This window comes from Podarcis pityusensis, assembly GCF_964106645.2.
Source record: "Podarcis pityusensis genome assembly, chromosome: W".
Classification (NCBI taxonomy): Eukaryota; Metazoa; Chordata; class Lepidosauria; order Squamata; family Lacertidae; genus Podarcis; species Podarcis pityusensis.
Window position 1 is genome coordinate 13,732,563 of NC_138045.1, and position 25,544 is coordinate 13,758,106.

The 25,544-nt window shown below is 41.1% G+C and overlaps 1 protein-coding gene and 1 pseudogene across 3 annotated transcripts in view; one reads left to right on the plus strand and one right to left on the minus strand.

Moving 5' to 3' along the window:
- Positions 1–25,544, plus strand: part of LOC308467730 (UDP-N-acetylglucosamine--peptide N-acetylglucosaminyltransferase 110 kDa subunit-like) — a 153,280-nt gene that overhangs the window by 32,174 nt on the left and 95,562 nt on the right. For both annotated transcript variants that reach the window (XM_080989418.1, XM_080989417.1), the window contains exons 3-7: positions 489–732; positions 3,954–4,022; positions 7,875–7,991; positions 16,859–16,938; positions 23,615–23,810. In XM_080989418.1, coding sequence (XP_080845544.1) covers positions 489–732; positions 3,954–4,022; positions 7,875–7,991; positions 16,859–16,938; positions 23,615–23,810 — 706 coding nt within the window. The remainder of the gene's footprint in view (positions 1–488; positions 733–3,953; positions 4,023–7,874; positions 7,992–16,858; positions 16,939–23,614; positions 23,811–25,544) is intronic.
- LOC308467706 (U6 snRNA-associated Sm-like protein LSm5 pseudogene) lies at positions 24,680–25,359 on the minus strand (annotated as a pseudogene). Its single transcript has one exon. The product of its transcript is annotated as a U6 snRNA-associated Sm-like protein LSm5 pseudogene (transcript).

Here is a 25,544-nt window from a genome sequence, read left to right on the forward strand (position 1 = left end):
GGGGGGGGGGATGTAAAATTGAATCCTTGTTGATTGTAATTTGCTATAAAAGAGGAAATATATATATAGTTAGATAGATGGGGACGCGGGTGGCGCTGTGGGTTAAACCACAGAGCCTAGGACTTGCCGATCAGAAGGTCAGCTGTTCAAATCCCCAGGGGTGAGCTCCCGTTGCTCGGTCCCTGCTCCTGCCAGCCTAGCAGTTTGAAAGCACATCAAAGTGCAAGTAGATAAATAGGCAGGAAGGTAAACGGTGTTTCCGTGTGCTGCTCTGGTTTGCCAGAAGCGACTTAGTCATGCTGGCCACATGACCCGGAAGCTGTACACCGGCTCCCTTGGCCAATAAAGCGAGATGAGCACCGCAACCCCAGAGTCGGTCATGACTGGACCTAACGGTCAGGGGTCCCCTTTACCTTTAGATAGATAGATAGATAGTAAGTACCTATTAGATTAAATGCCAGACAATCTTGCGTTTTCCCCCTCCGCAGGTCGGCTCACTTCAGCACTTTGGCAATCAAGCAGAACCCGCTGCTGGCCGAAGCCTACTCAAATCTGGGGAACGTGTACAAGGAACGGGGCCAACTGCAGGAGGCAATTGAGCACTATCGGCACGCCCTGCGCCTCAAGCCGGACTTCATTGACGGATACATCAACCTCGCCGCTGCTTTAGTGGCCGCAGGCGACATGGAAGGAGCGGTGCAGGCCTATGTCTCTGCCCTGCAGTACAACCCTGTAAGTTGAATTCCGCCGGGAGAAGGCAGAGTTCTCTCTGAAACCTAAGTCGTGGCTTTGAACCGGCGCGATTCCGAAAGCAATTCCGTTTTCAGATTCGAAAGCTTTGCAGCTGGCTCTTCGTATTCCGAAATGTCCAAGTCTCTTCGGAAGTGGGACGCGGGTGGCACTGTGGTGCAAACCACTGAGCCTCTTGGGCTTGCCAGTCGGAAGGTCGGCGGTCCGAATCCCCGCTACAGGGCGAGCGCCTGTTGTTCGGTCCCAGCTCCTGCCGACCTAGCAGTTCGAAAGCATGTCCGAGTGCAAGGAGATAAATAGGCGCTGCTCTGGCGGGAAGGCAAACAGCGTTTCTGTGCACTGCTCCGGTTTTGCCAGAAGCGGCTTAGTCGTGCTGGCCACATGACCCTGGAAAAAACTGTGGACAAAAGCCGGCTCCCTCGGCCAGTAAAGTGAGATGAGCGCCGCAACCCCAGAGTTGTTAGTGACTGGACTTTACTGTCGGGGTCCTCTACATTTATCTTTTAAGTCTCTTAGTTATTCTCGAGGCTGTAGTGGTACTGCAGTATAGTGGTACTGTGCCTGTGTCTCAAGGCTTGGACTCCCCTCAGTAGTTTCCTAGTCTTTTTTTGAAGCTGGTTTGCTGATGCATAGAAGTACGGGATCGCTTTTGCTCTGCCCATTTGAAAGACCGTTTTTAAACACTCTTAAACAAGTGCCCAGGTGATGGCTTACACTGCCCATCTATCATAATAAATAACAAGATGAAAAAAATCTTTTTAAATAATTCCTTTGGTACCTTAAAGATCAACTAAATATAAGCTTTCAAGGTATGAGCTTGCGTGTGTAATACACACTTCGTCAGATACTCAGTTTTTATTTATTTATTTCGACTATTAGATGAGTTACTGGTTGTAAGAGGGCCCTGTGCCCAGTTTGCACCGGAAGGGTGTCAAAAGCGGTCAGTTGAAGTCTCAAAAAATTGCAAAAGGGAGGTTGCCAGAATACATTTCCTTAATACGCGGTCATTTTCATTCACGATTCAGGCAACCCCTATTTGCCCTGAGGAAGAGTATTCTGCCTTAAAAGAGGCCATAGCATTTTCTTTCAGCGAACTGCAAGCTGTCAAATTAATCCCCTCTTTCCATAACTGTTCCCCATCTTCTAATTGTATATCAGGGACGGCCAACTCCGAAGAGACTGCAATCTACTTACAAAATAAAAAAGTGACAGTGATCTACCTCCGTTTTGGGGGGGTTCAGGTCAAAGCTCATACACTGAAAGCTTATATTTAGTTGATCTTTAAGGTGCCACTGGAGTTATTAAAAAAGATTTGTTCATCTTTCAACTTGTTATTTCTTATAACTATCACAGATCAACATGGCTATCCACCTGAAACTGCCCATCTATGCCACTCTCCTTTCATTGCTTGTGTCTCCCCCGTTGTTGGTACCAGTCCAGGAAGAGCAGAGAACATACAGCCACATATATTAATCTGGGGCAGCACTTTGGGGGGTCTTAAGTGGGGCTGACTTTGTCCCCATGTTGAATCTGCTGTGTTATTCTTGGTGGTGTTTTCAAGACCTGTCCGTTTCCGCAAGGTTCTGATGTTTAAAGGAACCAAGCATACAAAGGATGAAGATAATGAGAGACAGTACAATCTCTATATACAGTGGTCCCTTGGTTCTCAAACTGAATCCGTTCCAGAAGTCCGTTCCAAAACCAAAGTGTTCCAAAACCAAGGTTTTCCCATAGAAAGTGATGCAAAACAGATTAATCCATTCTAGACTTATAAAAACAACCCCTAAAACAGCCATTTAACATGAATTTTATTATCTAATGAGACCATTGATCCGTAAAATGAAAGCATTCATCAATGTTCTGTACTATGAAAGAAATAAGACAGTACCATAGATGATAAAAAAAAATTTAAAAAAATTCCTGACCTTCACTGATGATAGTCATTGTTTGGATAGGGGGCTTTGATCCATTTCTGCAGTCATACAATCAATCAATCAACCATAAAATGCAAAATGAGCCACAGTCAGGAAAATGAAAAAGCCACACAAACAAAAATGCAAAAAATAGCAAAAACAAAAGCACCAAATATTGCCTCAGAACACTGCAATCAGAAATGGAAGGCTTCAATTACGGGGGGGGGGGGGCTTAAATTAGCTGCTCAAGGATGCAAACGGGATGGGGGAAAACTTACCGTATTTTTTATTCTATTGGACGCACCGGACCATAGGACACACCGGACCATAGGAGGGGGAGAATAGGAATTTTTTTTTTCTTGTTTTTCCCCTCAAAAACAAGGTGTGTTCAAGAGCAGGCCTTGCCGCTGCCCCCCGAGCTTGTGGGGCTGGCGGTGGGGGGAAGCGCTGCTTTCCCCCACTGCCAGCCTTAAAGATCCCTGAAGCCTTTGGAGCTCAGCTGCACTCCAAAGGCTTGAGGCTTCGGGGACATCCTTTGTAGCCTCCGCGGGGCGGCGGGGTGAAGGCACAGCGCAGCCCTCCCGAAGCTGGAACAGCGAGATGGAGGGCTGCGCAGCGCCCCGCCTCGCTGTTTTGGCTTCGAGGACAGCAGGCTGCTATCCGCAAGCCTTGGGAGCCTGGCAGGAACTCCCGCCGGGCTCCACAGGCTTGCGGAGAGCTGCCCGAAGCCCGAGGTGCACAGCGCCGCGCTCCCCGGGCTTTGGGCTGCAGGCAGCTGTCCGCAAGCCCGCGGAGCCTGGTGGGAGTTCCCGCCGGGCTCCGCAGGCTTGCGGATAGCTTCCTGAAGCCTGGAACGCGAGAGGGGTTGGTGCGCACCGATCCCTCTCGCTCTCCAGGCTTCAGCGAAAGCCTGCATTCGCTCCATAGGACGCACACACTTTCCCCCTTCATTTTTGGAGGGGGGAAAGTGTGTCCTATAGAGCGAAAAGTACGGTAATTACGATGGGGGGGACTTAAATTTGCTGCGTACCCGTAAAATGGATGAAAAAACCCTTAATTATTATGGGGGGACTAAAATTTGCTGCACAACAGTAAAAATGGAAGCTCAGGAGTCCATTCGGCTTCCAAGGCAAAGTTAAAAAACCGGAACACCTCCTTCCGGCTTTGCAGCATTCGAGTTCTAAGTTGTTCAGGAAGTAAGCTGCTCAAGAACCAAGGCCCCACTGTATATAATCTTTTGATGTCACTATTGCCTCTTTTGGGGACTGACCCAATGCATTTAATTTTCAGGACTTGTACTGCGTGCGTAGTGACCTGGGGAATCTGCTCAAAGCCCTGGGTCGCTTGGAAGAAGCCAAGGTAGGTGTTCTGTAGAATGAGTTTTAAAACAGCAGTCTTTTGAGAATGTGAACGCTTGCGCCAAGTCTTCGATGCTCCGCTGATCTGCGAGACTCCCGAGAAATGGCTGAGAAGCCGAAGGCCTTGAATTCCCCCAGCGTAGTTGTGGGGCCAGATCTGGCAAGCCCCCATTAATACTTGTTTTAAGATGTTGAGTCTTGCCGCAGAACGAGACTACCCACTATTGTGATGTGACTCAGGGGCGCCACCATTCTCTGATCTGGAAAGAAACATTCCTTCCAAACTGAGGCTTGCCTGCTGACTTAGTCCACGGTTCCTGTGAGAAGCAGGCACTCTTCTAAAGTCCTTTGCGGCTTGTAAGTGGAGAAGAACCTTATCAAATGTTTCCTTCTGAATATGGCATTGAAAAAAAGATGATTCTTTAACCTTTTCCCGCCCCCGTCCTCCATAGTGGAAGAAAGGCTGGCAAACAGTCCTGGTCCTGGTTTGCTTCTTTCGAACAATCTGTCTTTGTCCAAAGGGTTGAGTGACGTGGCTGGTTTGCTCGGGAGATGAGCTGATCAAAGAAAAATGTGCGGCCGAAAGAGGGAAGGTGGCTTCTAGCAGTCCGGTTTGCAGCCGAGAATTCGAACCCCAAAACGGCTCTCCGCCAAGCGGGGGCTTTCAAACGGGACCCGAAATTGCCTTGTTACGAGCCACCTTACAAAGCTGTGCTGCTGGGGCACGGAGGAACGAGAAGGAGCGCCAGAGGTCCTTCCCTTCCAGCCCCACGCGCCTGCTTCTGAGTGGGGTGCGTCAACAGTGTAGCTTCCGACTGGTTGCCGTTCAGGGCGGGGGGTGGGTGGGGAGAGGAGAAAGCCTGCTTTTCGGGAGAATCCACTTTCAGGTTCTGGGAACGGACAAATTCCAAGCACCGATTGGGCAGGCAGCCGCTCCGGCCAGCCCCATTGCGTCGACTCTGAATGGGGTGGGGGCATCCAAACGCCTTCTCCAAAGCACCAGGCGGACAGCTAACTCGAATCGCACGCCACCACGGCTTCTAGCGTGATTGGTCACCGGCCGAGACATCGCACCTGCCTTAGGTTGCTGACTTCTTTGTTTCAGAGCTCTGGAGAGACACGCCTAGCTTGAAAGTGTTATTCCATTTTTTGCAAGAACTCCATTAAACCAGGGGGGGGAAATACATCTATATATATTCTGGACAAACGGCAATGTATTTCTTTGGCCATCAGTGCATTTGCAAGACCAAACCAGTACAATCTTTACCACCTGAATTGAAATACAATTGTTGCAGGAGTTTCGGAGCCTTTCTTCCAGTTTGCTGTTGCCCCCCCATTAACCCCTTTCCCTTCTGCATGCCCCCCCCCCGTTACAGACCAACCGCCCTCCACCCCCCTGTGTTAAGACATACCCAGAGATTATCGATTGCTTTGTTGGAACTTTTTACTAATGATCTTGTTTTATTTTCTCTCTCGTTTTTGGTTTTCCAACACTGATATTACATTTAGAAGGTTTCAGGTGGGGGAAACCTTTTCCATGCGTAAGGAGAGGGAGCTCGAGGGCTGGATCTAAAGCAGAGACTCTCCTCCTCCTCCTCTTCTTCCAGGAAGGAATGCACCGAAAACCCACATGAGAAATATGGTAACGGGTTTGTAACTGCCACGACAAAAAACATTTGCTCCGTGCCTGAATATTCTGTCCTGTGGCTTTGGAAACTGCTTAAATATTTTCTGTACGAGAGAGCAATTGATAGTCCTAGCCACGTTTCTTTCTGAGAAATAAACGTAAAAAAAGTACCTTAAGATTTACGAGAGATAATTGGGAAAGGACTTAATTAAAGCATCTAACTCTTCCTGGTGGTTCATTTTTTTTATCCTTTTTTCCTTCTTTGTTTGGATTGCAGCATTCTGCTCTGCCGATGACGCGCTGTGGTCCTGTGGTAGCGCAAAGGCGGCGCAGCGGAAATGCGCACTGCGTGTGATGGGGCCCTTGTGAATGGTGGACTAGATGATTCATCTCCACCCGGGCAGCTCCTCTAGGCCTCTTGACGAAATTGGGTTGCGATGCATCAAGTTTTCCGGCACAAATTTAAGACCCCCGCCCCCAGTTTTCATGCAGTCCTGTCCGGGAGATGAATCGGTCTGGTTGGCCTCTCACAGTACCCATGGGCCTTGCGGCAAAGCGCGGCGGTTGGCAGTGAGGGTGCGAGCGGCGTGCTGTTAGGGGGCGCTGGCGACTTCTCGCGCTCGCATTGCAGGGACCGGGACCTTTGTACAGAGCTGTCATTTGAGGTTGTGAAGGTAACATTCAGGTGTGCGTCCTGGACAGGTGAGTTCAGGGTCAGAGAGCCAAGTTTTTGTTCTTTGAAAAGAAAGAGAGAGACCGTGTCTTTCGTGCGGTACCCTGGATCTTCTAATTTAATTTCTACTTGCAGTGGTGCCTTGGTTTTCAAACTAAGTCCCTTCTGAAACCAAAGCATTCCGAAACCAAGGACGCCAGCAAGGCTGAACCTTTCTGTAAAAGGGGTACCACGGTTCTCAAACTGAATCTGTTCTGAAACCCAGACGTTCTTTCCCATGGAAAGGAATGCAAAATGGAGCCATCTGTTCCAGGCTTTTAAAAACAACCCCTAAAACAGCCATTGAACACTAATTTTGCTATCTAAGTAGACCATTGATCCATGAATTGAAAGCAATAATGTACTGTATTATACAATAAATAAAACAGTATTGTAGATGATAAAAATTAAAATTAATTTTTTTCCTTACCTGCACTGATGATAGTCATTGTTTGGATGGGGGGCTTTGATCCCTTTCCGCAGTCAAACAATCAGTCCATCAGTATTTGAACTGGGTTCCACACAGTCACAAAAACAAAGTAATTGAAAAAGCCTCCAAAACAAAAGCACAAAATAAATTACAAAAGCAAAAGCACCAAACTTAATCCATTCCAGAAGTCCGTGGCACTTCCGAAACGTTCGGAAAGCAATGTGATTGAGTAGCAGGAATTTTATGATTCTCAAAAGGAAACCTGCCCTTGTCCATTAGGGCAGTTTATAAAAAACTGCTCCAAAGGTCTTATCTTACTACACTAGGGATTATATAGCTGTTTCTGAAATGTCATGGATATCAGTTAATATCTTGACCCTCCTCCACGAAAAGAGCTGCTTACTTGGCCGTTTTCCTATGTCATGAAGGCTGAAATTTCAATTCAGTGGAGCAGGGTCAAGATATTAACTGATATGCATGAAATTGCATTATATATAATCCCTAGTGTAGTAAGATAAGACCTATGGAGCAGGCATTTTCAATAAAAAAGTTTTATTATAGGTCCATATAAAGAGGATGCCAGCAAGGTTGAACCTTTCTGTAAAATAAGAATTTTAACGCTTTCTTCCGGGTTTTCGGCGTTTGAGAACCAAGGCACCATTGCAATTTTGACTTAACTGGATAATATTTGGGAGAGACAGGCCCACAGGTCATCTGAAGAGCTACTAGACCTCAGTCGGGATGCTATCCAAACTGCGTCGCAATCCAAACGGTGGCGTATCGCAAGCCAGTTGCGAATCCGAAAGCAGCTTCTCTGGACTTGGCTGAGGAATTGCTCGCTAGGAAAGAATTGCTATATATTGAAGGTTCAGCGTAACTGATAATGGTGGATTTGCACTTGGGTCCTGGTTTGCGCCAGCGCAGCTCCATCTGCCAGCAGGCTAGTTTTGGCGCGAGCGAGCCTCTACTGCAGGATCACTTTTGGCCGGTCAGAGGAGGGGGACTAATGGGAATTTTTTTCTTGCTTTTCTTTTGTGCAAATATCCCGTTCCCCCTGTACCTACTGCCCCTCGACTCTCCCAAGGCCTGCTACCTGAAAGCCATCGAGACCCAGCCCAACTTTGCAGTGGCGTGGAGTAACCTCGGCTGCGTGTTCAACGCGCAAGGGGAAATCTGGCTGGCGATTCATCATTTTGAGAAGGTAACTGTCCCGGGCGTTCTGGGCTCTGTAGACATGGGAAGGCCTGGAAAAATAATAATAATTATAACGATGATGATGATAATCCACTATAAGCCCCATTAATTGGGCTAGTAGTGTTCTCTCTCTCTTTGAAATATAAATTTTTTATTTTTTTCATTCATAACAATCCAATCTAAGCCACTTTAATTGGGCAAGTAGCATTCTCTTTTTAAATCATTTTTTATTAATTTTTTCATCAATAATCCAATCTAAGCCTCATTTGCTGTGGAGACTAATGGCGGTGAGCTCTGTCGTCTGCTTAAGGGATGACACAGTCCAGGCAATTAGAGCATTAGGGGTGACCGCAGGGCTTGGCGCACCCCCGAAAAAAGCCCCATGGTGGAGTGGGGGTCGTAGGGGTCCAGCAGAGTGCAATAATTCGTCCCCCCCGAATCCCCCAGCTGTCGTTTTGCGCACGGGGGAAAAGGAGGAGGCTTGAGTCCACTCACGGCTCCAACGCACTCTTCTACTGAAGCCGCATACCGCCGCAGAAGCAGCGGATTTTCCAATTAGAGGTAAAAGCCAAATAAAGCTTTAAAAAAGAAGAATTAGGATTAAATTGACTGATTTGGTAAAACGGAAGCCAAAAAGAAAGTCAGCTTCCGATTTCTGCGGACAGGCTCTGTAAGGGACTTTTTTGTGAATGGGAGACAGAGAGGCATTTACAGCCATGGAGATTTTGTAAGAGTTTGACTTGGACTTTTGAGACTGTTTCCTTCTTTTGGATATACTTTAGAAACAGTTGTGTCAAGTTACCGGGGGGGGGGGGGGGAGGATACAAATTAACAGCTGGAGAGAACTTGACAGATTGATACCTTTGACAGAGTAGGAAGCAAAAAGACGGGGGGGAAAGGCTGTGGAAATACGAGCTTTAATCCCAGCCCTGGAACTTGGAGGCATTAAATTGGGGCTAAGCAGGAGAACTCTCTACCTTATTGAGGGAGAAATTCCTAAAGGAGGAAGGAGAACCTGGAATAGCTTTGGAATTAACATCAGTGCCTTTAGAAGACCAGGGGATTTAAGAAATACTACCTGTCAAAAAAGACTTGGAACACTCTAGCATATCTGGGACTTATATATAAAGCCAAAAAGTTGGAAAAATTTGGATTACAAAATACTAAAGAACAGTTTACATGGACGTGGAATTGGACATGGAATTTTAGTTTGAAAGTACAGCCTGGATTTATAAAAAGTTGGACTATTATTTCCCACCATCTTCTGGAAAATGAAAGGACAGGACTGAAGAGAAGTATATGATTTTATATTAATTTTATATGTCGGCTGGATTGGGACTGGTCTTGTTTGTTTGATTGAGTTGATTTGACTTGGAACTGTTTTTTCTTTCTGTTTTTTAAGGGCTTGGGTATAAGAACTGCTACTTTCTGTATTTTATACAGTGAGATATTCTTTTATATCCTTCCTTTGTTCTTGGGCTATTTTATTTTTTTGTCTGTTTTTGGTTTACTGTCTTGAGGGATTGCTAGGAGAAGGAAGGTTGCTTAAAGGGAAATAAAAATTTCATGGTTCAGTCTGGGAGTGGGAAAGTATTTACACTTCTGGGCTGAGCCAGGAAGCGCAGGTGTGGCCTTGAAGAGTTCAAAACAAGAGTGCCGAACTGTGGGAAAGACTGCTGGCCTAGATATGGTGGGTAAGCAACAGGCAGGAGCGGTTATTAGGAAATCTGCTATGGACAAAAGACGAGCAAGTGTGCAGGAAGAGACATTAGAAAAGTAGGGAAAGCAGAACATACTGATTTCCTTACACAACAGTTTTTGGAATTCAAGAAAGAGATGGTTCAGTCAATGAAAAGTTTTACTCAATAAGTGCATATGGATATGGAGAAATCTAATAAATTTTTGACAGAACAAGTGCATAGGGATATGGAGAACTCCCAACAAGTTACTGACAGAACAATTTGGAAAATTAGGTGAAAAGGTCAATAATTTAGAAACCAAAATGGATAAATTGGAAAAAAAACTACTGAGGAGTTAGGGCGCTTGAAGGAGGAACAAAAAGCAGTCATGGGGACAGTGGGAGGACTACAAGAGAAGCAAAATGAGTCGCAAGATCAAATCCTCCTTTTACAGCTAAGAGAGAGAGACAGGACAGTAAGAATAAGAGGCCTACCAGAATCAGAGACAGAACAGAATTTAGATCCATATGTTACACAAACTATTGCAGAATGGAGAGCTGTTTCAGAGTAAAGACGAGAGAAAGCAGACTGAGAAAGCGGCCAGGAGATGTTCTATTAACACTAGTTTAAAAAAATAATGAAGGATGCAATTCTTCAAAAAAGTTTTGAGGACAGTCTGCTGGTTGCTGAACAGAAAGTTGACATTTTTCGGGAAATTCCACTGAAATTGAGACTTAGGAGGCATAAGTACTGGTTTTTAGCAACAGCATTGAAGAGGGTGGACATCAGGTATAAATGGGAATATCCAGAAGGGATTTCATTCACATTTATGAAAAAAAGATACAGGTTGACAACAGAATACCAGGCCAAAGAATTTTTTGAGAAACATAGGAGAGACTTAGACCCTGGACATGACACGAGAACAGACCCAATAGCAGAACAAAGAGCTGCTTTGGAGCGGCTGTCGTTGGAATGAGCAACAGGTGGAAAAACAGATATTGTAACTGACTCTGATAATGGCCAATCTTAAAATATTGAGCTGGAATGTGAACGGTTTGAACTGCAAAGCTAAATGTAACAGGATTCAACTGTAATTTTAAAACAAAAGCTAGATATAATTTGTCTTCAAGAAACACTCATTGCAAGAAAGCATAAAAGAGTTTTAATTAATAAAATATTAGGATTGGACTTTATCTTGGCGGATAAAGCAAAAAAGAGAGGAGTAATTTTTTACATTATTCCTGCATTAGAACCCAAATTGATTCAGAAGGATGAGAAAGGTAGGATTTTAATAGTACAAATAAAAATTCAGGGAGAGAAGGTGATCTTGGTGGGATATGAGATAGACTCATGGCATGCAAGGCGAGATATGTCAAGCCTTTATTTGTTATAATTGTTATAATTGTGATGAAAACCCCAAATTAACAATCTCAGAAAATTAGAATATTAAATGAAATCAGCAAAACAAGGACTGCAAATAGAGCTATATTGGACCTCTGAGAAGTAGAAGCATGCATATGTACTCAGTGCTTGGTTTGGGCCCCTTTTGCATCAATTACTGCCTCAATGCGGCGTGGCATGGATGCTATCAGCCTGTGGCACTGCTGAGGTGTTATGGAAGACCAGGATGCTTCAATAGCAGCCTTCAGCTCTTCTGCATTGCTCAGTCTCATGTCTCTCATCTTTCTCTTTGCAGTGCTCCATAGATGCTCTATGGGGTTCAGGTCAGGCGAGTTTGCTGGCCAATCAAGCACAGTAATCCCATGGGCATTGAACCAGGTTTTGGTACTTTTGGCAGTGTGGGCAGGTGCCAAGTCCGGCTGGAAAATAAGTCAGCATCCCCATGAAGCTTGTCTGCAGAAGGAAGCATGAAGTGCTCCAAAATCTCCTGGTAGACGGCTGCGTTGACCCTGGACTTAATGAAGCACAGTGGACCAACACCAGCCGATGACATGGCTCCCCAAATCTCTTTTCTGATGAGAGCAGCTTTTGCATCTCATTTGGAAACCAAGGACCCAGAGTCTGGAGGAAGAATGGGGAGGCACACAGTGCCAGATGCTTGAAGTCCAGTGTGAAGTTTCCAGTCTGTGTTGATTATTAGATGATCAAAAATTTATGGAAAAAGTTAAAAACTGAGTGATAATTTTGAAATAAACATTCAGAGACAGACAAAATTGCAGATGATCTGGGACACAAGGCGGTAATGAGGGGACTGTTTATACAACAAAACTCATTAAAAAAAATTGAAAGAAAAAAGGAAGAAAGAGATTTTGGATGAAATTGTGGATAAGGAGAAACAATTGTCAAAGAAAGCAAATAAAGAGTCAGTTAAACAGGCAATTAGAACATTACAAACTCAATACACTATGATATTTAATGAGGAAATTAGCTGGAAAATAAAAAGAATGAAACAAAAATATTTTGAGCATGCCAATAAATCAGGAAAACTGCTAGCATGGCAGTTGAAGAAAAGTGAACAAAGAAACTCCATAAACAAAATTAACATAAATGGAAAGATCACAGATAAGATGAAGGAAATAAGAGCAGCATTTGTAAAATATTTCTCAGAATTGTAAAGGAAAGGGAAGGAATTTTTTTTAAATTGAGGAATATATTAAAAGTAGTAATCTGCCAAAAATAAAAGAGGAACAAATGGTGATCTTAAATACTCAAATAACAGTTCAAGAAGTGTTAGAGGCAATAAAGTGGACAAAAAATGGCAAATCTCCAGGTCTAGATGGATTAACAGCAAAGTATTATAAAAAAAATAAGTGAACAATTGGTAAACCCATTGAAAGATGTCATGAATGAGATTTTAAATACAGGTGAAATTCCAGAAACATGGAAAGAAGCCTACATCACAGTAATTCCAAAACAGGATTCAGATTTGCTGCAAATTAAAAATTACAGGCCTATCTTATTGTTAAATAATGATTATAAATTATTTGCAAATGTTTTAGCTAATAGAATGAAAAAAATATTAAATGAGTACATACATCAAGATCAGGCAGGATTCCATCCAGGTAGACAAATGAAAGAGAATATAAGAGAGGTTCTGAATGTAATAGAATACCTGGAGGTCAAAAATGAAAAGAAAGCAGCAATGATGTTTCTAGATGCCGAAAAAGCCTTTAACAACGTCTCTTGGAATTTCATGACAAATTACTTGAAGAAATGAATTGTGGAATTAAATTTTTAAAGGGAATACAAGCAATATATTCAGATCAAAAAGCTAAATTAATTGTAAATCAGGTGATAGCGGATGATTGTAAGATACATAAAGGAACTAGACAAGGATGTCCACTATCACCACTCTTGTTCATTCTGGTCCTGGAAGTACAGTGGTACCTCGGGTTAAGAACTTAATTCGTTCTGGAGGTCCATTCTTAACCTGAAACTGTTCTTAACCTGAAGCACCACTTTAGCTAATGGGGCTCCTGCTGCCGCCGCGCCGCCACCATGCGATTTCTGTTCTCATCCTGAAGCAAAGTTCTTAACCCAAGGTACTATTTCTGGGTTAGCGGAGTCTGTAACCTGAAACGTCTGTAACCCAAGGTACCACTGTACTTCCTAGAAGTATAAGAGCAGACAAAGAGATCACTGGGATAAAAACGGGGAAAAATGAGTTTAAATTGAAAGCATATGCTGATGATTTAGTGATTACAGTGGAAGACCCAAAAAAACTCTCCCTAGAATCATAGAAAAAATTCAAAAATTTGGGGAAGTGGCAGGATTTAAATTAAATAGAAATAAAACTAAGTTATTAGTAAAAAAATTGAAGGAAGAAGAGGAAAAAGAGTTGGAGCAAAGCATTGAGATAGAAGTCCATAAAAAAGTAAAATATTTAGGGATTTGGTTAACTGCAAAAAATATAAACATTTATAAAGATAATTATGAAAAAATTGGCTTGAGATAAAAAGAAATTTAGAAATATGGAGCAGAATGAACCTCTCCCTACTCGGAAAAATAGCAGCGGTAAAAATGAATGTTTTGCCAAAAATGCTCTTTGTTTTTCAGACGTTCCCAGTAATGGTAAAAGATGATTGCCTCAAAAGATGGCAGAAGGAAATTTCCAAGTTTATCTGGGGGTGCAAAAGGCCAGGGATTAAACATAAGATACTTACAGATACAAAAGAAAGAGGTGGCTTTGCCCTCCCAGACCTGAAATTGTATTATGAGGCTGCATGTTTGGTATGAATTAGGGACTGGTTTTGTTGCTCAAACCACTTGGCAAGAAAGGGAAGTGGCTTACATATAGTGATTTATTAAACAATCAAAAAGGAAAATGGAAATTATAAGAGTACAGGGAGATAAAAGATCATTTTCAGAGCTGGTTACATTACAGGCAATTACATGATATATACAAAGAAGATAACAAGAAAGGATTTACTTATACCACTTCTAGATTTCAAAAGGAAGTTATAGAAAGAAAAATAAAGTTGCTGAAGGGTGCATCTAGTATTCTGTTAGAATGGGAAACAAAAGATGAGGAGGTAAAATCAGTCATGATCAAATGGGCACAAGATATAGGACATAATATACAATTTGAGGATTGGGAAAAACTGGAAAACAGATTTAAAATTTACAGACTGTTCTCTCTTGAAAGAAAACTATATGAAAATGATGTACAGATGGTATACAACATCAGTACAGATAGCAAAAATGTACAAAACCGGGTCAACCATATGTTGGAAATGCAAAGAAAAAGAAGGGACCTTTTATCATATGTGGTGGGAATGTAGAGAAATTAATTTTTTTTGGGAAATGATATATAATGGATTGAAGAAAATGTTCAAAATGACATTTTTTTAAAAACCAGAAGCATTTTTGTTAGGGATTGTAGGACAAGACCTGCCAAGGAAAACAAAGAATTTATTTATATAGGCTACAACAGTGGCAAGAGTCTTGATAGCACAAAGATGGAAGAATCAGGAAACCCCGGCAAAGGAACAGTGGCAAGAGAAATTTACTGACATACAAAATGTGAGATGAGGACAACTGTGACTTCAAAGAAGACTGGGAACTTTTTACAAATTACTAAAAAAACAACAACACCAAAATGAATTGGACTCCCTGGCAGGTTTTGAATAAACATACACAAATTTGTTGATTGTTAACATAGTAAATAGATAATATAAGGATTTATACAATTTTACAGTATGCAGATAATAATACATGTTGAGAAATCAGAGAGAGGAGCTGAGGGAAGTTTCGGGGGGAGGGAGGTGGGGGGGGAGAATGAATATGATATGTTTTGATACTGTGTTATATTGAAATTGTTAATAATTTTTTTTTTAAAAGCCCCATTAATTGGGCAAGTAGCATTCTCTTTTTAAATATTTTTAAATTCTTTTTTTCATTAATAATCCAATATAAGCCACATTAATTGGGCAAGTAGCATTCTTTCATCTTCTTATTTTAAATAATTTTTTATTAATTTTTTCATTCATAACAATCCAATCTAAGCCCCATTGGGTTAGTAGCATTCTCTCTGCCGTCGTTGCATACATAAAAAGTCTTTTCTCTTGGAAACTCTTTGCCTATTATACCTAGTAAGAAGGCTTCTGGCTTTTTGACAAATGTATTTTTAAACAATTTCTTTAACTCAACATATATCATTTCCCAGAAAGCCTTGACCAATGTACATGTCCACAATATAAGGAATAATAATAATAATAATAATAATAATAATTTATTCTGTATACCCTGTCCATCTGGCTGGGTTTCGCCAGCCACTCTGGGCGGCTTCCAACAAAAGATGAAAAAGATATTAAAACATCAGTCATTCAAAACTTCCCAAAACCGGGAAAATTGAAGAAGAAGAAAACAGTCGTCCCCCCCCCCCGTTTCCCCCCGGGAAATTTGAAAAAAACCCACACGTTACTGGAATATTCAATCTATATCAAACTGTTTTTTTCCAATTTTTCCCCCAGAAAAAAAGGCTTTGGAAAAATAGGGGAGGAAACTCTTTTTTTTGCCCAATTTCTCCGGGTTTTCCCCCCAGGCCTTCCCATCTCTAGTTTTGTGGTGTATCTATGTCAAAAACACTTCCGAGTTTGTGACGGTCATCGTACTGCTTACCAAGTCACATAATAACAGCTGCATATTAGTATATCACTGTTTCGTTTAGTGGTGCATTTGAAAACACAATATGTTACAGAGCTGATTGTAATAAAACGGTCAAAATTGGATGCATTTCTTTCTTTCTATATATATATATATATATATATATATATATATATATATATATTTCACAAGAAACCAAATCATTACATTAAAGTGTTTTTTTTTAAAAATTGTCTATACAATTAATGTTAATCCCACATTATGGGATTATTTGACTTCCCTACCCTTCCTCCCCTGATTCCTTTGAATTATCTTCATTCATGATATGTCAATTTAATCTTCACGTCTAATTACCTCCAAATTTAATCATTGCCTATAACATTACAGCTGGTTTTTTAAAAAATCCTGCTAATGTATTAACTTGTGTACACTGCTTTTGTCAATATGCAATAAACATTTCCCATTCTTTTTTGTATTAAAATTGGAGGCATTTCTTCTACTGCAATGGGCCTCCAGCGTCCTGTTGGTACCATTAGTGATTTCTCATACAGTTGATATTCCCTGCATAGATAGATTAGATAGATGATAGGTAGGTAGATTAGGTAGATAGATTAGATAGGGTAGGTAGGTAGATTAGATAGGTAGGTACATGGATAGATTAGGTAGATAGGTAGATAAATTAGATTAGATAGGTAGATTGGATAGATAGGGTAGGTAGGTAGGTAGATTCAGGCATGGCCAAACTCAGCCTTCCAGATGTTCTGGGACTACAATTCCCACCATCCCTGACCACTAGGGATCAGGGATGTTAGCTAGGGATGATGGGAGTTGTAGTCTCCAAACAGCTGGAGGGCCAAGTTTGGCCATGCCTGGATTAGATGGTAGGTAGGTAGATAAGGTAGGTAGGTAGGGTAGGTAGAGTAGATAGGTAGGTAGATAGATTAGGTAGCTAGGTAGATAGGTCAGTAGGTTTAATGGTAGGTAGATTAGATTAGGTAGGTAGGTATATAGATTAGGTAGGTAGATAGATTAGGTAAATTAATGTAGGTAGGTAGGATTGACCCACTTATTTAAAAGTAACCATGCTGTTACATTAGTAACAAAAATCAATTGTCTTAAATATTCTCAGGCGGTGACCCTGGATCCCAACTTCCTGGACGCTTACATTAATCTGGGGAACGTCTTGAAGGAGGCGCGTATATTTGACAGGTAAGCAAATAGGCGTATAGCTTATATTCTCTTTTTTTTATATATAAATGGTTTTTATTGGTTTTACGTATAATCACATTACGTATTATATTCTCAGTTTAGTGGTTGCACCCATACCCAAACTAACTCCCATTGCCAGTGGGGATATGTGTTCAATCCCTTGTTGCCTTAGAGGGTGGATTTGATTTAAATCAAATTGATTTAACTCACAATTTAAATCCCTAAGAGTTGTTTTAAATCCTCTTTTTACAGAAAGGTTCAACCTTGCTGGCATCCTCTTAATATGGACAAGCAGAGGAAGGTTTCCTTTTTTGTTCTACTCTTAGAAATACATAGACAGATAATGATGAAATGATGGTGAGGTTTAATAAGTGAACAGTTTCTGTTTGGACAACTTTTCTGCTGCACTTGATTGGAAGTCCTTTCCTTCATAACAATTTGAACAATTTAACATCTTTCTTGGGCAATTCTAAACCTGTTATTCCAAGGAGAAAGGCCCCTGGCTTCTTAATAAATGTATATTTCAACATTTTTTTCAGTTCGTTGTAAATCTTCTCCAAGAAGTCTTTCACCTTGGGACAAGTCCACCACATATGGAAAAAAGTACCTTCTTTTTCTTTACATTTCCAACAAAGGTTATCACTTTTGTGATAAATCTTTGCTAGTTTTACAGGGGTCAAGTACCATCTATACATCATCTTCATAATGTTTTCCTTTAACATCATACATGCAGTGAACTTGACCCCTTTCCTCCATAGCTTCTCCCAATCCTCCATCATTATGTTATGTCCCACATCCCTTGCCCAATCAATCATAACCGACTTAATTTGTTCATCCTTTGTGTGCCACTCCAACAACAAACTGTACATTTTAGACATATTCTTATCATTAGTATCTAACAACTCCGTTTCCAATTTGGTTTTTTCTGTTGCAAAACCATTTCTCTTATCCATCTTATATAATTCGTTAACTTGATAATATTGTAACCAATTCACTTTATCTTTCATTTGTTCAAATGGTTTTAATTTAAAACCTTCCTGATTCTCTAACAACAAATCTGAATACCTCAACCATTTGTTTTCCATATTTAACTTTTTTTGGGCCTGTGCTTCCATTGGTGAAATCCATTTTGGTGTTTTTCTTACTAAGAGATCTTTGTATCTAGTCCATACATTGTATAATGCCTTTCTAATTACATGATTCTTAAAACCACTGTGGGCCTTTACCTTGTCATACCATAGATATGCATGCCATCCAAAACGATTATCCAATCCCTCCAAGTCTAGCGCATCATCATTCTCTAATTGAATCCAATCCTTGATCCAGCAGAATGCGGCAGCTTCAAAGTGTATCTTCAAATCTGGTAGGGAAAAGCCCCCTCTCTCTTTTATATCTGTAAGTAATTTATATTTAATTCTAGGTTTTTTCCCCTGCCAGATAAATTTAGACAATGCCTTCTGCCATTCTTTAAAACATTTAACATTATCAATGATTGGTAAAACCTGAAATAAAAACAGCATCTTCGGCAATACATTCATCTTAACCACCGATATTCGGCCCATCGATGAAAGTTTTCGGTTTGACCATATCTCAAGATCTCTCTTGATTTCATTCCATAATTTTTCATAGTTATCTTTATAAAGATTCAAATTCTTTACCGATAAGTTCACACCCAAATATTTAACTTTTTTCACAGAAACAAGGCCTTTCAAAAAGGTTTTTTCTTTCCTCATTATCTAAGTTTTTTTCTAAAACTTTGATTTTGCTCTTGTTTAATTTAAATCCTGCTACCTGCCCAAACTCTTGAATCAGCTCCAGTGCTTTTACTGCACTGGTTTCTGGATCTTGTAAAGTTAAAACCAAGTCATCAGCAAAGGCCTTTAATTTATATTGCTTGGATCCCACTACAGTGCCTTTAACCTCCTCCTCCTCTTTCCTCAACATGTTTAGCAAAACCTCCAGAAGAGAAATAAATAGCAGAGGGGAAAGCGGGCACCCTTGCCTGGTTCCTTTCTCAATTCTGATTTCCTCTGAGACCACATTATTAACTATGATTTTTGCTTTTTGTTCAAAATAGATTGCATTGATACCATTTAAAAATTCCTGGCCAACCTCAATTCTTTCTAGGTTTTTCATCATAAATAACCAAGAAACATTATCAAAGGCCTTTTCAGCATCAATAAACATTAACATTGCTTTACAATTTCTTTTCGCTTCCAACATTTCTATTATATCAATTATATTTCTAATGCTACCTTTCATATGTCTCCCAGGCAGAAATCCTGCCTGGTCCTTATGTATATAATTTGATAGAACCTTTTTTAATCTATTGGCCAAAATGTTTGCGAAGATTTTATAGTCCACATTAAGTAATGAGATTGGTGTATAATTTTTTACATCAGATCTATCTTGATCTATTTTTGGAATCAGAGTGATAAATGCATCTTTCCAGGTTTCGGGAGCTTTGTCCCCTCTTAAAATCTTATTACACACATCTGCCAATGGTTGAATTAGCCAATCTTTCAATATTTTATAATATTTTGCAGAAAGACCATCAGGTCCCGGGGCTTTGCCTAACTGCATCTTATTTATTGCCATCTCAACCTCCTGTCTTATAATCATGCCATTTAGTAGGAACCTTTTATCCTCGGGAATTTTCTGTATTTCATTCGCCGCAAGAAATTGCTCAATTTTATCCTTATCTTCTTTACCTTTTTTATACAGCTGTTTAAAGTATTTCTGAAAACATTTCCTTATATCTGCAGGGTTTTCCATAGATTTTCCCTCAGATACAATGTTTGTAATAGTACTTTGCTTCTGTCTCTTTTTAAATTGCCAAGCCAACAATTTCCCACATTTATTCTCAGATTCAAAGTTTCTCTGTTTCATCATTTTAATTTTCCATTCTATTTCCTGGTTAATAATTTGAGAAAATTGAATCTGCAATGCTTTAATTTCTTTTGGAATCTGTTGACTCTTTGGCATTAATCTTAAACTCTTCTCTTTGTCTTTTATTTAAGACAGAATTTTATCTTTTTTCTCATTCTGTATCTTTTTCCTTATCAAGTTCTGTTGTATGAGGAAACCTCTCATTACTGCCTTACTTGCATCCCAAATGACTCTTGTTTCAACCTCTGTGTTCATATTTAGTTCAAAATAATCTTTTAGAATCTTTTGGGCCTTACTAATCATCTGTTCATTCCTCAACAACTCATCATTCATCCTCCATCTAAAGGAACCCTGCAGGTATAATTTCATCTCCAAAACCACTGCATTATGATCTGAGCAAGTCTTAGGGCAAATTTCTATTTTAGTAACCTTAGGAACCAAATCTCTGGATATCCATAAATAGTCGGTTCTCGAGAAAGTTTGATTTGAATTTGAGAAAAAAGTGAAATCTCTTTCCATTGGATTTTGTAGCCTCCATATGTCCGACAAATCGTATTTATCAGTCATATCAAAGAAAATCTTTGGTAGTCTGCCGGAACTTGGATTTTTCTGACCCTGTGTTTTATCCATTAATGTTGATGCTACTCCATTCAGGTCTCCCATTAAAATCAATCTGTAATCCATATAATCCATGAGTTTTAAGTCCAGATTCTTAAAAAATTCCACTTTGCCATCATTTGGTGCATAAATTCCCAGCAAAATAAATTTATCGCCTTGTGCCGTAATTTCAACTGCAATGTACCTCCCTTCCTCATCTTTAAACAACAATTTGGGGTTCCATTTTTCTTTAACATAAAAAAACCACACCTCTTTTTTTCACTTTGTCGGATGAAATAAATTCCTGCCCAAGTTTCTTATTTTGGAGAATTTTCATATGGAGTCTTGTAACATGTGTTTCTTGTAGACAAATTATGTCCAAATTCTGTCTTGCCAGTACGTGATAAACTTGATTCCTCTTAAATCGCGAATTTAGACCATTCACATTCCAGGAGTAGATTTTGAAAGACATCCTGATTTGTTAGGGGCCCACTGCCCCTGCCCCTAATGAAGGAGAACTTCCCAGTCCAAGCTCTTTTGCGTTTTTCTCCAAAAATCTTTCTTTCTCTCCGACAGTTGTTATTCTTTGTTTCCTTCATTGAAATTTAAAAGATAATCCTTCTGGGAACTCCCACCTGAAGAAAATGTTATTTCTTCTTAGGGCACTGGCCAAATCCGTATAATTATTTCTCAGGGCCAAAAAGTATGTCGGAATGTCTTTAAACAGAATTATTCCCTTCTCATCTATCTTTAAACTTTTTTTGTAATGGTGGCCTAAAATAATATCTCTCTGCTCTTTGGTTTTAAAAATCACCATACAGTCATGTGTGATCTTAGTATCTTTTTTAGGTCCAAATCTGTAGGCTTTATCAATCCGGGAATTTAATTCTTCTTTTGAGAGGCCCCAATACGCTGCAGATTCTTCAATTAACCAATCCTTCAAATTATCCCGCTCTTTCTGGGGTATGCCCCTCAATCTCAGATTACATTCCCTCTGTTTTAGCTGGAGAGACGCAATTGAAATTTGAGATTGTCGCTGAATTGCCTCTAAATCAGCAATTCTCACAGTTTCCAAATGCGCCAGTCTGGACTCATGTGCTGATACATCTGAATTAACTTTCGTCAAATCTTGTCTTAATTGAGCAAAGTCACTTTTTAATTCCTGTATAGACTTTTGATTTTCTCTTACTTCTGTTTTAATTTCCTGAAGCAATTGCAACACAGACTCCTCAAAAGCTGGTGACTTAGAGTCCCTTCTTGGTTTAGTTTTTGCTTTCTTTGTCCTCTCTCCTTTCTCTCCCCCATCCATAACTTGCAATTCTTTTGTTCAAGGTCAGTCTCAAACAAAGGGGAGATAAGGAGACAGACAGTTTCTCTTCTCAAGCCTCTCCACCAGTCTTAATATAAAAGTCAACAGTCTCTCTAACTTGTAATCCTTTCTTAATTCCCCAGAAGTTAATAACACAGTCCCAATTTACAATTTATATTTGGGGGTAGGGGTACTGTTTAAAAGAGAAAGGGAAAAGAAAAACCTTTGGGTTCGGGCAGCTGCAGTTACTTTTTCCCCCCCAAGTAGGAAAACAAAAGTTGAAAGTGTCCTTTTCTTTACAACGTCATAATGAAGTCTAGTCTTCCCGACCGGGTAGTCTGCTTCCACAAAGAAAATACCTCGTAAATCCAAACTGTCTGCAAGGATTAAAAGAGTCTGAAAAGTATATCCCCCTTCCCCCTGCTAGTAGGAGGGATACAGAGATTAACTTGAAAGTCTTTAGAAAGTCGTAAATTTTAGAGCGCGGCTTCGGCTGATGTAGCTGTTTTGTCTCTTAATCAGAGGAAGGGACTGACCTCCATTGTTTTTTTAAGCCCCTGTCCTTTCCAAATAAATATCCAAATTTTTAATTTATTACTCTTTTCCAATCAAAGTTGCTTGGAGAAATTGGCCGCTCACGATTGCCGGACTCGGAGCTTCATGCGATGAAGGAAGCGAGTCTATTCCCAAGTGGCTCCGTCTCCAACCCCACCGGCTCTCAGAGCCCTTATCAAGAGCTTACCGGGGGGTGAGGGAGTTGTTCCAGGCACCCGCAGGAACACCAAGTCCTCGGAATGTTCAATCCGAGGTTTTTAAGAGGTACCGCGTCGCTCTAGCGGGTTCCCCAACCTTCAAAGCACCGGTGCTCTTTCAAGTGAAAGAGCTCACCCTTCCAGCAGAACGGGCAGCCAACACGGAACTGATGGTGAGGTTTAATAAGTGAACAGTTTCTGTTTGGACAACTTTTCTGCTGCACTTGATTGGAAGTCCTTTCCTTCATAACAATTTGAACAATTTATTTAACTAATAAAGGAAGTTTTCCTTATCGGAATAATCAAATCCCTTTTTTACAGAATGGTTCAGCCTTGCTGGCATCCTCTTAATATGGACAAGCAGAGGAAGGTTTCCTTTTTGGAGTAACGACTTTTCAGAAATGCATAGACTATTAGAAATGTATAGACCAGTACTGATGAAATGACGGTGAGGTTTAATAAGTTAACTGTTTCTGTTTGGACCACTTTTCTGCTGTACTTGACTGGAAGGAGAAAAAGAATCATTTCCTTCAGAACCATTTAAACAATTTATTTCACTAAAGGAATAACAATATGGCACAATGTTTTTACCGTTCTGTCAAAAACAAAGGTTTCCCTGTCTTTTTTACAGAAAGGTTCAGCCTCGCTGGCATCCTCTTAATAGCCCTCCCAAAGCATTTTGGGGGGGATTTTTTGTTAGGATATTTCCGTTCCACCTTAAAAGGGAGCAGGCTTTGTGAGTCAGAGTCTGCGCATGTCCTGTTCACAGGATGTGTATGTTTGCTATTGCTTTCGTTTCTCTCTCTGTGTCTGGAGACACTGACGCAGGCAGTCATGTCTTTCTTTGTTCTGATCAACGCTGAATAAAACTTGTAAATAATGCTCTCCTGAGTGCGACTTTGGCTGTGCATTATCTGCTGATAGAGTGTGCATGAGCTCTGGAATGTGGCAAGATATTTTCTAGAAACTCATGTCACTAATTGCTGATACTGCGTGCCTACGGGAGATCGATGGATCGTCCGGCAGACGGCTTGGGGGCCATGATGGACTTTGTCTCCCTGGCAGTATCCCAACATTTTTATCCACCCTGATGATAATGAAACTGAACCACTCCTTGCTCTCCTTTCAGAGCCGTGGCAGCCTATCTACGGGCCCTGAGCCTGAGCCCCAACCATGCCGTCGTCCATGGCAACCTGGCCTGTGTGTATTACGAACAGGGGCTGATCGACCTGGCAATCGATACCTACAAGCGGGCCATTGAGCTCCAGCCCCACTTCCCCGACGCCTACTGCAACCTGGCCAACGCACTCAAAGAAAAAGGCAGCGTAAGAAACCCTTCTGCTTTCTGTATGTCGGAGGGTTTGCTGAATAAACCCTTACGGAGGATGGTGATCTCAAAATTGGGCTTTGGGGGGAGGGACTTGGGGAACAGTACTTAAAAGAAGTCCTCTTTTATTTTTTAATATAATTTTTATTCAGTTTTCATATCTTCCCTTTGTCACGTTCATATCAAATCATATAATCACATACAACTTTGCTCATACCGAGTGTCTACTTCCTCCCCCCGTTCCCACTCCCTGGTTTACTTAAGCAATCACAATCCTCTTAGCGCAGGCATGTCCAAAGTCCGTTGGGGGGGGGCCTAATCCGGCCCGCCAGTCAGTTTAATCCGGCCCCTGTGGCAGTTTATTTCCTAGGGTAAAATCCTAAAAACACCTCAACAAGTTCAACCCTTTAAAAATCTCAACAACTTCAACCCTAAAGAAAAGCTCAACAATTTGGGGTAAAACCATAACAAAAACCTCAACAACTTCAATCCCAAAAAAAAGGTTAACAACTTTGGTTGGCCCTTACAGCCCTTCACTTCATCAGATCTGGCCAACTTTGAAAAAAGTTTGGACACCACTGTTTTAGAGATCAAGCGCCCAAACCGCAACCCAAAACCCACTGATTGATCGCAAAGTGCCAACACGTCAATTGAACCTGTATACCTCGTTTTTTTCTGTGGGTTTCACATTTCTTCTTTATGACTGCTGTTGTCATCAATAATCCTTCATCAAAGTTACTGCGCTAACGTTCTTCATTAGATTATCCTTCCATTGATATATAATTTTATGGTATAACTCAGCGCTTTTTTTCTTTAAAAAAATGTTAAGGCTCCGGGGGGGGGGGGGGGATAAATACAGTTCCAGTCGGTTCAAATTGGAAAAGAAATTTCCTGAAATGGAAATTTGCCTTTATATAAATGTAAAAAGATAAAAATTAAAAACGCATCAAGTTTCATCAGTATATTCCTACAGAAGATTTAACAGGAAGTCTTCAATGATGGCATATGACTTTATTTACACTTCTGGTCCTTCTCCGCGAACCAGCATTGTTATGTTATTTCCATTTAGCAAAATCTGGTCTAGCTTTGTAATTCTTCATCCTTAGGTATGATCTCAAATTCTGTAACATCTTCCAATACCATGTTGACAAAGTCCTCGAATGCTAGGAGTGTGCCAACAATTTATCACTTTTCATCATGATGTGAATTCGTGAGCCTATGCACTTGTCCCCCAGCTCAAGAGGCAGAAGCTGAGACGGGTTGGTAGTCGCATTGGCTGCCATTTTGCCCCAAATCCGGACTAATTGAGTCTGCCATTCTCTTAAGTTTTCAAACAGCTTAGTTCTTGAACTACTTGGAACCCGGATACTTCAAAGCCTGAAAGGAGTGTTCCGGTTTGGGAACTTTTTCCAGAAGCAGAACGTGCTCTGTTCTCAGCATAACTTCCGTTTTGAGTGCCACAGAGGGAGGGAAGGCAGGCCAGGCGGCAAGCGAGCAGCAAGGGATGTCACTGCCACCCCCCCATCCACCTCCTGCTTACAGGCAAGTAGGAGTGAGATCGGGCTGCTCTGTTGGCAGCGTTGCTGCTTGCACGGGAACAGGAACTGGATCGGGGCAGCTCAGCTGGGGCGATGCAGGCTCCGTCACACTTTATCTGCTTTATCTGTGTAATGAGTATGGGTTGCTCGTGCGTAAGTTGCCGCCTCTCCTGGTTTTGTTGCCTTGTTAAACC